The following is a 16168-nucleotide window of genomic DNA, read 5'->3' on the forward strand; positions in this document are numbered from 1 at the left end:
GTGTGTGACCCCTGGCTTTCGTGCATCTTGGCCTTGTTTGTCTCCCCGTGCCGTGGGCTCATACCACCTGAGCCCGTGGTCTCCCTGGCCATCAGCGAGGCCAACAGCACCTGGCACAGAGCGGGCAGACGGCCCTGGGTAAGCAGCATGGCCATCAGGATGCCACACGGAACCTGACTCCTGCGCACTCCCATGCCAGGGGCCCAGCCTGCCCGGGACGCCTCTGGTCCTCCTTGCTCCTTGGATGATTCACGACCGCCCCGCACTCTCCACCTGGCCTGGCTGGACACAGGGCCCAGCCCCCCACGCGGCTGTCCTCTACGAAGCCCGGAGTTCTGATGCGGAATGCGGAGGGGCGGGCGCGGATGGCTAGTCACGCTGGGATGTGTTTTCCTTCGTCTTTATAAATACCCACGACCACATTTGCAAGTCTCGTGTTTCTTCCAGGGATAGTTTACTTGCCTGATGTGGGTGCCATCTGTTACCACCGTGGTCTGCGCAGCCCCCGCTCCCACCGCCTGCAGGTGGCCAGCTCCCCGGGGGGCCACCCGTCCAGGAGGCGACAGGGCTCTGGATCCTGAAATAAATACCAATGTGCGAAGAAGCCAGCTGGGCAGGTCGGTGGGGTCACTGCTGCCTTCCTGCTCCCTGGGAAGCCGTTCCTCCTGCTGGTGACTCAGGGACTGGGGGGGCCCTGCAGCCAGGCCAGGACACCCAGCTGCTGGGGGCTCCTGCAGGAAAAACTGCCTCTCTTCCGGAAGGCAGGAAGCCGGATGAGGCTTCCAGAGGGAGCGCCCTCCTGTATGACGCATTTTGGGCGTAACGGGTCCCCAGCGCCCATCTCCTCGCTGTCCCGACCCCTGCTCCCCAGACCAGAGATCAGGCACCGGAAGCTCCTGGGCTCCGGCAGCCCCACGGCCATTTTCTCGGGCACCTGGAAGGGAGGCAAGGCAGGTAGCGGAGGAGAGCTGTGGTTAGGTGTGGCCCACACGACTCCGCGCGTCTCTCTGGAAGCAGCCGGAGGAGGTGGGAGAGGCCTGGCCGCCCCCCTGCAACTTTGCTCCAGGTTGTGCTGAAGGCAAGGCTCCCATGCGTACAGACACGGGTCAAGCAAACACTCTGACGAGCAGGCACATCCGTGTGCGTCCACAGCTCCGCGACGTCCTCCCTGCACCCTGGGGACCTCTCGCCGCCAGTGCCCATGGAAGGTGCACTCGAGGGAAGCAGGTCAAGCCGACGGGCCTGATCCAGGAGGCCTCGGGGAACCAGAAATCCTCCGAATCCACATCTGGACACAGGACCATTCAGAGCCTTGCAGCTTCTGTTCTAGTCTTGTATCCTGTCCACTTGAGGGCAGGATGACACCACGATGTTTGAGCCAGTTGACGTATCTGGAATACCTTTAATGTCACCAACAGATGCCCGTTTCTCCCACTCATCATGCTTAGGGAAAAGTTGATATTTCATCAGGGGTTTTCTCCCCTGATATCGGCCTCACAAATGAGCGTGGCTGGGGCACTGATGGAGACGGGGTGGCCGATGTCTTCAGGGCAGCTACGTTCCTAACGTGCACACTGCCCGCCCCTGGGATGGGAGTCTCAGGGGCGACAAGGATTGTTCCAGAGTGGAACACCAGCTCCCCGGGACACGTGCTCTTCATCCAGAAGACTGGGCCCCCGGAGCCCCAGACCCTGCGGGGATCCTCCTGTGTGTCCAGGGCTCACGTGGGCACAGTTGGAGGCCATTGCCTGGGCCACGAGGCCAGCCAGCCACCCTGACCGGGTGCCCGCGGGAACGCTCCCCGGGTTTTCGCGCCCAGGGTCACCGAGTGGCCATACCGTCTCCAGACCGGCCTTGTCAGCCCAGACTGTGGATGGGCCTCTGCCGATGCTTAAACATTGAGAGATCTTTACATTAAAATAAAGACTCTCTTCTCCTTTTCAAAGACTAGAAGTTTAGCCCCCGTGGGTCTGGACCGATGCGGAGCAGATGCCCCTCCGGACAGAACATGCACGCTCCCATTCACTGTGTTCCCCCAGCATTGTCCGGCTCGCCCGTGCTCCCCCCGGCACTCCCCACCAGCCTCCGTGGATGTCTGGGTACACCGACGTGCCCACCCGCTCCTGGGACTGCACGGTCAGCACATCACCTGCCACTCCTCAGAGCACCACGTCCAGGCCAGCTGCCAGGGAAACGGCACAACCCAGTCGCCATCGGTGAAGGGGACCCCTGAACAAAGAGACACAACCTGGCAGGAGGGGGGCACCGAGGGCAGTTCCCAGGGAGCTCGGAGGCTACACCTGCTGGCAGTGGGCGCCGAGGATGCCCGTGCTTGGTGGCCCATGACAGGTGCTGCCACCAGGCGCCTGTAGGCGGCCCCGTCCCGGGGCGTGTCTGCGTCCTGCAGGGTCTGGCCGGGAGCGCACGTCGCCCCCTCCGCCTTGGGGCCCCGCCCTCTCCTGGAGCACCCCGTCACACAGCCCCAGCAGCCGGCTGCCGGTGGCAGGCGCGTCTCGGACGCCAGGTTCCAGGGAGGCCCGTGAGGACCTCGGCCACGCTCCATGGGCACCACAGAGACTGACCGCCCAGGCCGGGCACCTACAGCATCATCTCATATTGTTAAATCTGTTCGCATCTGGATTTCTCCTGTTTTTACGTTCCTTTAGTGTAGCGTTCTGGGAGCTGGGAGCACACGGAGATTCCCACTGCCACGGTGGGAATGCGGGTAGCCGTCACCCCCTCCTCTTACTCCTTGCGCGTCGCGCCGTCCTGCGGCCCCAGCCCGGACGACCGCCGATCTGTCCTCCATCACTCTGGCTTTGTCGTTTCTAGGATGGCACGGAAGTGAAGAATCCATGTGCTGTTTTCATTAGGTGGTACCGAGGATTTGATCTGCCCGCCTTTCTCCTAACACACGTGAAAATGAGTTCACGGCCAAGAAAATAGTGCTCGTGTTCTCCCACCAGCCACCAAACATTCTCGCACACCCGGACAATCCCGTTAGCTCAGGGCCCCCTGTGCCCGCTTGCTCTCCCCGTCTGAGGACCCTGTCCATCCGTCAGGGTTCACGGCTCTGCCCTGGAGAGAACGAGTTGGGAGTCAGGGCCCTAGGCCTCGGGGCATCTGACAGGTTACCCTGTTCTGGGGTCGGCCCAGCTGGAGGCAGGTCTGAATGGTCCCGCGTCCCCGCCCGGGCCTGGGAGTGCTGAGCTCACTTCTCTGCCTTGGTGGAGGCAGCAATCGCCGATAAGCTCATTCAGCTTTTTAGAAGAAGAATCCTGCTGATTTTTTTTTTTAATGAATCAAAGAAATTAATTATAGGCTTGGGATTTGTTAGGTTTTTTTTAGAAATCCCTGATCTCAGACATAAATAGCACTTCATTCTATACTAAGGAGCTGGAAAGCTTAATGCCAGAGGAGGGGGGGAGGATGGGCAAAGGGGGAGGAAGGGGGAGGGGAAGGAGGGGAACAGGGGGAAGAAGAGGAGGAGGAGGGGCAAGGAAGAGGATGAAGAAGAGGAGGAGGGAGGGGGAGGGGCGAGGAAGAGGAGGACAGAGGAAGAGAAGGGAAGAGGGGAGGAGAGTGGGAAGAAGGAGGAGGATGAAGAGGAGGAAGAGGAGGAGGGGGAGAAGCGTGTCTACCGCTGGTCCTCTGCAGGTCGAGGGCTGTTCCTGGCTGTCCCCGCATTCCCCCACACACGCCCATATTAAACCAAAGATCTACTGAACGCTGACTCGGTACCAAGCTCCGTTCCAAGTGCTGGGGACGCATCGGGGAAGCAGCAGACAATCCTGCCCTCGTGGAGCTGACATGTTAGCCGGGGACCAGGCTACACATGGAGTTAATAATGCAGCAGATGGGATTCTCCATTTATCACGGAGTAAGGAGCGGAGACAAGGCAGGACTCCATCCATGCGGACAAAATGAGCCACCGCACCGCAGATCTGCAGTCCCCTCTTTTCACGGATTCGGCAAACACTTACTGAGCACCTACTATGTGCCCGATTCTGTAAGAGCCCTGAGGACGTATTGAGGAGGGAAGCAGAGAGAGCGAAGGCTTTGAGCTTCCCATCCAGTCTGGAGACAGACGAGAAGGAACCAGGGGCTCGCGTACCACGGGGGGCAGTGAGCAGCATGCAGAGAGTTCCTCGGGGGGAGGGGGCAGAGCCGACCCTCCACGCGTCCGTCCACGGCGTGTGGGCCCAGCTGTAGACCGTGCAGGCACTCTGGTCGCTGAGACAGAGCCCTGCGTCTGCACCAGGATAGGAAGCGTGGTCCGTGAGCGTCGGGGAAGAGTGTGTGTATCAAGCCAGCGAACCTGAGAGCCCGTGGGGCAGCAATGGGACAGGAGCGGGGTCAGAAGGGAGCTGCCCCGGGCTGCCTCTTCCCTGCCGTGTGTCCGAGGGAGCCCACCCCTCTCCCCAGGGCTCCGGAGACATCTCTGCATGTCTGCAAATGTTGCTGTGTTGCTAACCAAACCCAGCAGAAAGAAATCCCCTTTTATTGCTAGAGCAGTGTTTCCTGGGGCTCTGCAGTCTAGGGGCGGGTGCCCCCATGAGAAAAATGAATCCGTGGATTGGCAACTGAGCTGCCCCCCAAGTCTGGGCTGTGTCACCGCCTCACCCTCCACATTTCAAACAGCTATGGCGAGACGTGCCAACCACAAGGGCCCGAGCTGCACACAGAGCCCAGAACAATCCGCGGTTGGCTGGGATCGGAGTGTTTGTAGGCCTTCGCGGCATGTGTGGTTTCCCACGTCCGGCGGGGAGGGGACTTGGCCAACCGCCAGGCTGCACGGGACGCCTGGTTTTATCAGACACCGTTGTCCCACGGAGGTGGGAGGCGGCTCGCCACCACACACGCGTGTGCATGCATGTACACGCACACGTGTGCACACCCATGCACGCATGCCCCCCCCACCCCTGACTGCGTGTCCGTGCCTCTGCCGTGCAGAGCAAGGTGCGGGAGCTGGAGGAGAAATGCCGGACGCAGAGTGAGCAGTTCCGCCTGCTGTCGCAGGACCTGGAGAGGCTCCGGGAGCACGCAGGGAAGATCGACCTGCTGGGTGGCGGCGCTGGGGCCTCCTTGGACGTCCCCGCGTCCGGCAAGCCTTTCCCGCAGTTCATGAACGGACTCGCCCCCTCCATCGGCAAAGGTGAGTGCCTGCCCCGCCCGCCCCTGCGTCGCGTGGTCAAGGGATAGCCAGCGACCCCGCAGCAGGGCGAGCCCCACGCGTCTGTCTGACCGCCTGCGCCGGGCGCCCGGCATCGCGGGGCTCCAGGTGACGGCAGGCCCCCAGCAGCCACTGGGCATGCCTGCGGCACCAGCCGCTGCTCTGAGCGCTCGCAGGTGTCAGCCCACGTGCTCTTGGCATGGCCGCATGTGGCAGGTGCCGTCCTGGTCCCACTCTGCAGAGCTCAAGACCGAGGCCCTCGCGTGGGTCACACAGCTCCTGGCAGTGAGCCGGGCAGCTCCCGCCCGGGGCCGCGAGGCACACGGCTGGGCTGTGGCCCTCCCCGCCTTCACGCCGAGCAGCCTCCACATGGGGACGAGTTCCTGCCGCACGAAAGCCGGGAGGCTCACAGCGGTGAGCGCCCACTGGTGCTCAGGAGGCGGGGCGGGGGGCAGCACGGTTTGACGTTGCGTGCTGGGGGAGGGATTTTGTCTTTGTGTCTGGCTGAAAGACCACCGGGGTCTGCATGACGGCCTCACTGCGGGGCTCCCGCCTAGACGCAGAGAGCTGCCTGGGCCGTCAAAGAGCGCTTTCCTCGCCCAAGGGCAACCCGCACGGGTCACCCTGGTTGCAAGAATGCCCACCTGTTCAAAAGTTGTTGTTTTAATTAAGGGGAGATGAGTGTCAGACTCCCCCTTTGGAACTCCACAGAGGAGAGAATTTCCAGATTCTTTCCCTTACCATCAAAACAGAGGATGAGGTTTCTTCGGTGCTTTATAACATTACAACGACGCGAACATGCCTCGTTTATTTATTGACCATGTCGATAAATCACCTTCCCTGCATGGCTTCTGTCGGCGCCATCCTTCCTGTCCTGCTCAGCCATTAGCTGCCATGTCACATGGCTGTGAACAACAGGGTGGGGGCCGGGAGGTCGGCAAGTCCCTCCACGGTGTCCCGAGTGCACGGCGCACCCAGGCCGGGTCAGGGGCCTGCGGCTGTGATGTCGGCCGGCCGGCCGGGCCCCTCGCAGAATTTCCTCTCGGTGGATGCAGACAGGCGAGAAGCAAGGGGACAGAGGAATGGCCAGGACAGATGTGTGGGGACAGGGTGACAAGGTAGAAAGTGACCCAGGGCTACGTTAGATCGGGCGGCCTCAGACACCCGCCTCCAGGAAGTGACGTTGGGGCCGTGTTGCCCGAAGGGTAAGAAGAGGCAGGACGGTTTCAGCTCTTACTCCATGAAACGAACATTCTCGGGGTCGGTGGCCATATGTTTGGCCGGTACGCACTTTTCAAGACCCCAACACGTTTGGTGACTCCCAGGACTCAGAGCTATGCTTAGAGCTATGATGGCAACATGGGACGGGGACACGGTCAGATCCTAAGGGCAGAGACAGGATGCCTGCAGGATCCACGCAGGCCACGCGGAGCGCCCCGTGCATGCAGAGTTCCTGCCCAGGGAAGCCGCGGGGGATGCGGCGCCCAGAGTGTAAGGGGGGGCTGGTCACATGGTGCCTCTGCCTGGCGCGCACCTGAGCCCCAGACTGCCGGGGGAGGCAGGTGCTCGGCACAGACCCCATGGGGCCTGGTCACGCTCCTGACCCGTGACACGGCGTTCGGGCCCTTGGCCAAGCTGCGCGTGGCAGGCAGGCCCTTCTCCCCACGGCATCCTGGTCCTGCTGCATGAGCTCCTCTGTGCAGAGTGTAGATGCGTGAGTGTCCAGAGGGACGGCTCCGGGAAGCGCGATACGATTCCCGATGGCGGAAGTGGGCCCTCAGTGAAAGCAAAGCCAGCAGGTGCTCGCGGCACCAAGCCTGTTGCGCGGACCCTGGTGGACCAATAGGTTTGTACCACGGTTTCCGGGCAGCCGTCGGGAAGAGCCGCTGTCCCGATGGACCGAGCTCACGTAACGATGCGCGACCTCACCCCGCGAGGGGCCCCCATTGGCAGGGCCCATGCACACTTGGCTTCACCCTCGCTGTGCCGGCATCGCTGATGGATGCGTGGAGGAGAGCCCACAGAGCCCCCCGAGGCCCCGCGATCCTCCCAAGGGCGGTCCCCCTGAGGGCATTCTCCGACGGGTGGGCGCCCCGGGGGCCTTGGCGGCTGGGCCCCGCTTTCTTCCCCCAGGTGTGAGGGGAGCGTGGAAGGGCCAGCACGAGGCAGAGAAGGACCGTGGGCAGATGTGCGGCCCACCCGCTCCACGTCCTCCTGCCTGAGGCCAGCCTGGCCCAGAGGCTGAGGAGACAGTTGGGGGTTGATCAGGAGCCGCTAAGGGACGGCGGGCTGTGCAGTGGGCCACGTCTGACGTGAGCGCAGGCCCCGCAGTCGAGTCCAGGTCGAATCTCGGGAGAGCAGCGCCCACCGCTGCAGGAGGATTGCCTGGGAGCCAGCGAGGCCGAGGGTGCCGGCGGTTCTGACGGTTTTGCCTCTGCCTCATGCCGGCTCCGAGTCGGACCTGGACCTGGACCGAGGACCGGGCCACGTCAGCCAAACATGAACACGAGGAGACCCCACTGTGTTCATCTCGCAGGGCCGCGCGTCCACGCTGCTGACCCCAGCGGTCATCGGTCAGGACGGGCCAGGTGCTGCTGTGGTGCACCCCGACCTCAGGGGCCGGATCAGCCCCACGGCGCTTGGGGGACGGGCTGCGCTGTCCTCTCTCGGGAGCGCTGGAAGGCACAGCCTCTCTCTGGAATGTTCCATCGAAGGGGAAAGGAGGCAGTGGATCACACACCTGCTCACCTCCACTCACAGGGCGCTGGCCGGACCGCCATGGGTCAGGGTTCGCACCCCCACGGCCCGGGGCGGGGAGAAGCAGTGATGCTTCGCACCTGCCGCTCTGAGGCTTCTGGGTCGCTTCGCACCTGCTGTACGCCGAGCACCTGCCCGGGGCAGAGGGGACAGATGGCCGCGACCCACAATGCCCCTGCTCTCCGGGATCTGACCCCCCAGCAGAGTCCCGTGTCTGTTGTGGCACCGCGTCCATTTCGGGGGTGCTCTCTCACAGTTCCCTTGATCAGGCGGAGCCGCGGGGCCCCCGCGGGTGGGACACTTCCCACCTTACACCGAATCACGTGGTATTTCCCAGCCAGGACGTAGCAGGTCACGTCTTCAGGGAGGCGATCCCGTGGTCTGACCGCTACAGACAGAGGCTGGACGGGGCGGGGGGAGATCGCGCTCCTGTGTTTCACGTTGGAACCCTAAAAACGCCTGGCCCTTTGGCCACCTTGTGCGTTAGTTAGGACTCTTTCGGTCATAAATGACAGCAAAGCTGACCTAAACTGGTGTGAGCCAGAAGGAACTCACTTGTCGTCAGGATGAGGAGCCAGGAGGTCCAGCTCCAGGCGCAACTGGACTCGGGGGCTCGAACTGTGTCCCCAGGAGGCAGTTCCTCCCCGCCTGGCGGTCCCCTGCTATGAGCGCTCTGATGGGACCAACTTTCCTCCCGGTGGCAATGTGGTTGCACCGAGCCTCCCAGCCCCCCGCATGGCAGCCAGGGAAGGGAGAGCCTCTCTCTCCACGACTCCCTTTAATTCCCTGTGGCAGGACCTTCCGTCCCCACGCGATACCACCAATGCCCCCAAACCATCCTCACGGCCAGGAGTGGGGTCAGGCTGGCCATGGGGACCCAGGGTGGGAGGGGGGCAGATCCCAACACGGAGCCCCGAGGCTGAGGCGGTGAGGGGACGGGCACGCTGGGGGGTCGAAGGACCCGTATGTGCTGTTATTTCATCCGTGTCCTTGTTAAACTGTCTCGTGTTGTGGTCAGCTCAGGAGAGCGCCGTCAGAAGCCGCACCGTGGTCGGGGACTACATCCGGCCCCTCCCGCTCGCTGGTGACAGGCTGGAGCCTCCGTCTGTCAAGCCCGCCTTTCTGTCGAGATCCGCCAGCCCAAGATGCAGATTTGAATCAGACGTGAGTTCTGGCGTGCGTGCGGCTGGTGGGAACGCCACGGTCCTCCCGCCTTTCTCCCTCATCCCTCCTCCTGCTTCTCCCTCCCACAAATTCCCGTATCCAGCCTTCATTGACCCTCATGTCGCCGTTTCCACGCAGTCTTCCCGGATGTCTCGGCCTCGGAGCCCTGGGCACTGTCAGACAGGCGAGCGCGGGGAGCGGTGTCCGTGTCCCGGGGCTGAGCCCCTGTGAGCAGAGGACACGGTCACTGTCCATCTCCGTGTCTTCACAGAAGCCCGGCAGGGCCTGGCACACACGCCCGGTCCGCCCAGCGGGTCCCATGCCCTGCGTCAGGGAAGGCCCCACCTCGGGTCCCCTCCTGGCGTGGGGAGACACGTTCTGTATAAACGTCCTCCCCAGGGACCGGGGGCCCATATGCTGCGGGAGCCACCCCGTCTCGGGGCTGACGTCTCACGGGAGCACCACCATTGGGGCAGGAAGCTCAGCGGGGCCGGAAGGGTTTCCCGTGTGCTCCCGGCACGAAGCGTAACCCGAACATCCTCTGTGTCTTTAACAGATGGATAATGAACGGAATTCCAATACCTCCAAGCAGAGATACTCGGGGAAGGTCCACTTGTGTGTCGCCCGCTACAGGTAAGCGCGAAGCTCCGCTCTGCCCCCCGGGCTTGGGGGCCCCGAGGAGGCCGTGGGTCTGGGAGCGCTCCCCCCGGGCCCTGGCCTGCAGGCACCAGCTCCGCCAGGCTTGGGTGGGGGGCCCGTGGTGTCCAGGCTCAGTGAGAACGCACAGGCCGTGGGCTCCGCACGACTCAGGGGCGAGCGCAGAGCCGCTGTGTCCCCCCCAGTTCTCGACCTCCTTCAAAGGAAAGCATCCTGACGCCGGGTCCTGCCGTAGGCACAGACGCCCAGGACTTAGACACAAACAAGCAGACAGGAAACACTTCGTCCCTCCTGTTCTTCACGCTCAACCGCGACCCGGCCTCTCGTCCCAGGCGCCCAAGTCTGTGTGCCAGGCGCAGGGTGGACGCCACCCCCGGGCAGAACCGCAAGCTTTGGGCAGGCAGAGCCCCCCCCCCCCCCAGGTTTAGCCAAGCCCTGTACCTTCCACACCCTTTGTTTTCTCCAATGGGAGCCATTTGTAACAGCTGTTATGCTGATTAGCAGATTATTTTCTGATTAGTGATCCATTCACTTTGCCAATGAAAACCCACTTCTGCTGCTCAGATAACAGAAGCGCTTGGAGTCGCTCCCCCCGGGGCCACAGGCTTCTCGATTAGGCACATCCGGCACACTGTCCGTGGGGACGCTGCCCCAGCACTGGGAGGAGCTGCTGGGCCACAGGGCCAGGGCCTGGGGGGAGGGCTGGGCCTGCCTGTGTCAGGAGAAGGTGGGGCGCCCTCTGATGCTGAGCTGCGCTCTCCGAGCTGACTTCCAGGTTCCCCAACCACATACCCCTGCCTCCCCTGCCCTGTGCCCTGGGCTCGCCTTCCCTCCACTCCCCGGGACAGGCCAGGGCTCATTCCGGGGACAGGGGCCCCGAGAGCCGGTGCGCCCCGAGGACGCAGTCCATAGCCAGCGTGAAACCAGGCACAGAGGAGGCGGGAGCGACTGGCTGGTTTCTGTAGGACGTGGCAGCCGCCAGCCATGGCCAGACTGCGCCACGTTCCCCTCGCCCCGTTCCTCGGCGGCGCTGTTGACGTTTTCCTGCTGATGCTTTCATGCCTGTGTGTTTTAGGCATCCTGCCAGAAAAGCCCAAACCACAGCAAACTGAACAGCACAGAAGCCGGGCCCAGAGAGAACGTGGCAGACCCGCGTTCTCTAAATGTCCTTAGAGTCCCCGACGGGGCGGTTCTGAAGGAGAGGCAGGAGTTTGGGGGGTTTCCCCGATGCCAAACACCGACATTATTCAACCAGCCGCTGGGAAGAAGTTTCCCCAAGCTTAGAACAGGAAGCCCTGCCCTGGATGTCGCTTCCCGTGGTGGCTGGTACACTCACCTCCCGCCGATGGCCGCCCGCTCGTCCCCACATCTGCCCGCTCCCCAGCCACTGGCCCAGAACCCCCATCCCTCTGTTCAAACAGCTTTGCGGAGACGTCACTCGCTCACGTGGGACACAAGTCACGGGGGAAAGTGCGCCGCCGTGTCCTGATGCCCGCCACCCTCACCCGCGCCTTGCCCTGCGGCTCTGCCCGCCCCCTGACCCCGCCCCAGCCCTGCCCTGAAAGCCACCATGCTCTCTGTGTTTACAGGTTTCCTGTTGCAGGCATTGTCCACCCCCCCCCCGCCCCGCCCCGGCCCCCGCATGTGGGCGCCGTGGCACCGTTGGGGCCTTCCCTCCTTTCTGTCTGCAGATCAGGGCGCACAGGGTGCTTTATCCTTCCGGCCCCCATGCACTCCCTCTGCGTCCAGGGTCCTGCCTGGGGTGGGCTCTCCATCTGCACACGACGGCTGCCCCCCTCGCCCCCCCGAGCTTGTGAATTCAGTGAGACACCCCGAACTGACCCTTGCCCTCCCTTCTCCCAGCGTCAGCCCCCACCCGCGGACCCGACTCAGTGCGTGTGTTCCCCTCCGCTCGTCCTGCCACGAAGCCTTCAGCCCCATGGCCCCTCACTCTTTGTGTCCAGGCAAAGCCAGTTTTGTCACCTCCTGAGCCGCTCCAGTTTTGTCACCTCCTGAGCCGCTCCCTGATCCAACGTTCTCACCCCATCTCCTCTGCCAGCCCCATGCACAGGGTGCCCCGAGGGTCTCCATAAAATGCAGGCATGCTCAAGTCACACCCCACCTTAAAACTCCTGATACCTTCCAGCTCTGGAGATCAAATCCACATCGACGGGGACCCTGACAGTTGTCATCCCTCAATGCTCCTGCATTCACCTCCAGCCAGGCTGGCTCTCAGCTCCCGGGAGGGACCCTGCTCCCTGCCCCAGGGCCTTTGCACATGCCACCCCCTTGCCAGACTGTTTCCCCACTCCCTCCACCCCCCGGGCTTTCACAGTAAACATGCATCTGTCTGCTCCTGGTGCAGGTGGCCCCTGGCCATTACTGACTTCCGAAAACCATCAGCCCATTGCACAGCATTCCTGGACTCCGGGACCTGGACAGGGAGTGGCAGAGCGACTCAGTGCCATGAAATCTGCGCAGGACGGGGATCAGGGGGCCCTTACTCTGGTCCCACCCCCGCCACTTAGGGAACTGGTGACTTTGGGCCGGCGCCTCGTACCTCACCCTGTGCTTAAAATTGGGAGAAGTAATACCTTCTTTGCTTTCCTTGCTGAGCACATGAAACCTGTCCCTGACGTGTTGCCCAGCCTCCAGTGCTGTTGGCGTGTGCCCATCACAGCGTCTCTACTACACGTTTTCAGGACGTCGCTGTCACCTTTGACTACCAGGAATGCTGTTTTACTTAGTGGAGCCTTTCCTGTTATTTAAAATTAATTTAATAATCCAAAATTCACCTACCATATGTTTTCTTTGCAAATTGGGCACGACTGTAAAAAAAAATATTCATCCCAATATTTTGAGGACTTGAGAGTGTGGGCACGCCCATACCCTGAGGGGGAGGGGAGGGCAAAACGGTGCCTCCGTGTTCTTGCAGGACATTTTGGCAGTAGGCACCCTGGACGTTAAAAATATCCATGCCTTTGAGCAAACAAATCCGCTTCCTAGAGATTTACCTTTAGGAAGAAAGTGTGGAAGTCTGCAAAGATATGTTTAGAAGGATATTTAATGCAACGCTGATCAGATTAACCAAAGGTTAGAAGCAACATCAACGCCCAATGTTGGGACATTGGTTAAGCGGAGTGAGTCTGTTCAGTGAAATACTCCACATCCATTAACAAGGACGCGATAAAATATTTTATGAGGCGGAGAGAGGGTCCCGCTCTATGGGAAAATGTGAAAAATAAACAGATTACTAAAAAGCCTATGTAATACGATTCTACTTCTGCTGAATAACATATACAGGAAGATTATAGGGTGCACGATCTTTTTTGCTTCCTAATCTGAGCGTGTGTTGTTGTGGTAGACGCGACAGGTAGGAGCAGAAAGACTAGAACCGTCAATGTGTCATCCGGCACACAGACCCACACGTACACCGTCTTGGTCTGGACCCGTGTGGGTGAGCGGACCTGCAGGTACAGGGGGGAGGGGGCAGGTGCTGCACTTGCCTCCACGTGGAGCATCTACTCAAGAGTGTCCTTCCTTCCCCCAGCTACAACCCCTTCGATGGGCCCAATGAGAACCCCGAGGCCGAGCTGCCCCTCACGGCGGGGAAGTACCTCTACATCTATGGGGACATGGACGAGGATGGCTTCTACGAAGGTCGGTGGGGGGGTGCAGGGTGGTGGGCGTGCCGGGGCGGGCCGCCCACCTGACCTGTTTGCCCGGGGCCCTGACAGACGGGCCAGGCTCCCGGTTACTCCTGACCCTCCCTTCTGACGACGGAGGGGCGTCCTAGCCCCAGCAGACCTCAGACGTCCCTGCAGAGCTCCCCGGGCAGCTGACGCACACACCCCAGGCTGAGGACCCTCCTGTCCCAAAGGGGGTGTCCTGCCTCTCCCACCTCACTGTACAGCACCCCGGGCTCCCCCAGCTGACCTCCTCCCAGCAGGACGGGTGGTGGCCTCTCCTGGCTCAGGGCGACCCCACCGACCTCTGGCTTCTGCTGTTGTCTGGCCCATGTCCTGCCGGATCCCTCCCCCAGCTTGAAATCGGGAAATGTGATCGCCCCCGTCCGGGACGCCTCACCTCCGTCCCCTCGTTAGCCTGAGGACGAGCTTGGGGACAGCACCCGCAGTGTCACGAGCTGAGTTGCTCTGGACGGAAGGGTCTCGGTCTCTGCCCGTGATTGCCCTTGAGCAGAAGGACTGGTTCTTGCGAAGCCAGCAGGGTTCTCTGTCATGGCCCTGCGGAGCCTGATTCCCAGCGGGCTGCAAAGCTCAGGGGTCCGTTGTCCATGTGGCAGGGGGAAGCTTCCCTCTGGGTAGAATGGAGAGGGCCAGCCTAGGGGACACGCGGTGCGGGGTGGTTGCGCGGTGGGCCTTGCTTATCCCCATCAGCGTCGTCCCCATCACCAACCCTTGTGGGAGCGCCCTGGAGGCGAGCGAGGGTGGACAACCTCGAGACCCACACCCTCCAGAAGACCAGGAGCAGAGTCAGGGTCCCCATTTATCCTGGGAGAATCCAGGGCTAATGGTCTCATGCCCTCCTTGGGTCCATCACACGTCCCCTGAGGTGGAGGCCCCCAGGGTCGGCATCCCCAGCCTCCCCCAGCCTCCTGCCAGGTACTGGGGAGGGGGTCCCTGTCCCACTGGTGCTGGAAGATTGTCCGGACCGTGTCATCTTGGAGGCTCCTCAGAACACTTCTCGGGTTTTCAGGCCCCTGCGGCTAATAGGCTTTGAGCCCAGCTAAAAAGAGAACGTTTCACACAACAGGAAGGGGCTCTCCCCGCGGCCACCAGTCGCTGCGAGAGCTAGCTTGATGACATTCTCTGACACTCGACAGTGTGGTCTGGCACCACGTGGATAGTCTTTGCGTCACACTAGATGGCACGCTGGGGACCTCGTTAGGATGTACACGGTGCCTTGCAAGGGGGCGGGTCGCCTTTTAGTTGGGATGCATATGCTCGCCCCGGCAAAGATGATAGGAAGACGGTTATTTATTTTTTTTACCTCCAGACCCCTCATGTCACACATGTTTGTTGGTCTAAGACATTTACTGGGCACCTATTGTGTGCTGGGTGTCCCAGGACGGTTCATGTGATGAACAGAAAGGGGTCCCTGCTCTCATGGGGCATTAGCCCCGTTGGGAGGTTCGTCAATGTCCGTATGCAGGTAACTGAACACGTGGTGTCGGCTCACGATAAGCATTAAGGAGCAGGCCACCCTGCCTGACGGATTAGGGGGTGGCAGGTGGCAAGTCGTGAGAGAGGGGTCCTGAGGAAGGGACATTTGGTCAGGCTCCCGTGAAGACCTGTGGGATCCTCTGTGGTCCCATTGCTCTTCTGGATGGCCCCACTGGGGAGCCGCACAGACGATGGGGTGGGAGCTCGGGCGCCCCCGACGCGATGGTCGGGTGATCTCACTGTCCTTGTGCCAACAGGTGAGCTCCTGGATGGGCAGAGGGGTCTGGTCCCCTCCAACTTTGTGGATTTTGTCCAGGACAGCGAGTCACGACTAGCCAGTACGCTGGGGAACGAACAGGACCAGAATCTCATCAACCATGCCGGCATCGGCTTGGAGGGGGAGAACATTCTGGACCTCCACGCCCCCACTCACATAGACGCTGGCATCACGGACAATGGTGAGGGGACATTGGGCGTGAACATTGACGAGATCGGAGAAGACATCGTGCCTTACCCTAGAAAAATCACCCTCATCAAGCAACTCGCCCGAAGTGTCATTGTGGCCTGGGAGCCCCCGGCTGTACCGCCGGGCTGGGGGACCGTGAGCAGCTACAACGTGCTGGTGGACCAGGAGACACGCGTGAGCCTCATGCTGGGGAGCAGAACCAAGGCCCTCATCGAGAAGCTCAACACGGCGGCCTGCACCTACCGGATCTCCGTGCAGTGCATCACCAGCCGGGGCAGCTCGGACGAGCTGCAGTGCACGCTGCTGGTGGGCAAGGACGTGGTGGTGGCCCCCTCCCACCTGAGGGTGGACAACATCACCCAGATCTCCGCCCAGCTCTCCTGGCTGCCCACCAACAGCAACTATAGCCACGTCATCTTCCTCAACGAGGAGGAGCTGGACGTCGTCAGGGCCGCCAGGTACAAGTACCAGTTCTTCAACCTCAGGCCCAACATGGCCTACAAGGTGAAGGTCCTGGCCAAGCCTCACCAGATGCCGTGGCAGCTGCCCCTGGAGCAACGGGAGAAGAAAGAGGCCTTCGTGGAGTTCTCCACGTTGCCCGCAGGTGAGCCCCGTCCTCCCGGGGGGCCCTGAGGGGCCGGGCTGGGGCGAGAGGGCTCAGGCAGGGAAGACAGTACCCAGATGGCACCGTTGAAAGCCCTGCGAGGGGGAGGGAGGATACGCGGATTTTGTGTAGGGACTGTGTTTTTGAAGATACTTCTTCTCACA

At 61.8% G+C, this 16168-nt stretch overlaps 1 protein-coding gene across 1 annotated transcript in view; it reads left to right on the plus strand.

Annotated features, from left to right (window-relative positions):
• RIMBP2 (RIMS binding protein 2) overlaps positions 1 to 16168 on the plus strand; it is a 205733-nt gene that overhangs the window by 151577 nt on the left and 37988 nt on the right. The window contains exons 7-11 of the mRNA XM_064578194.1: positions 4954 to 5155; positions 8949 to 9094; positions 9651 to 9727; positions 13302 to 13411; positions 15192 to 16004. Coding sequence (XP_064434264.1) covers positions 4954 to 5155; positions 8949 to 9094; positions 9651 to 9727; positions 13302 to 13411; positions 15192 to 16004 — 1348 coding nt within the window. The remainder of the gene's footprint in view (positions 1 to 4953; positions 5156 to 8948; positions 9095 to 9650; positions 9728 to 13301; positions 13412 to 15191; positions 16005 to 16168) is intronic.

Source organism: Mirounga angustirostris, unplaced genomic scaffold (assembly GCF_029215605.1).
Source record: "Mirounga angustirostris isolate CCGP_5_RB_7025 unplaced genomic scaffold, mMirAng1.0.hap1 SCAF_14, whole genome shotgun sequence".
NCBI classification, from domain to species: Eukaryota; Metazoa; Chordata; class Mammalia; order Carnivora; family Phocidae; genus Mirounga; species Mirounga angustirostris.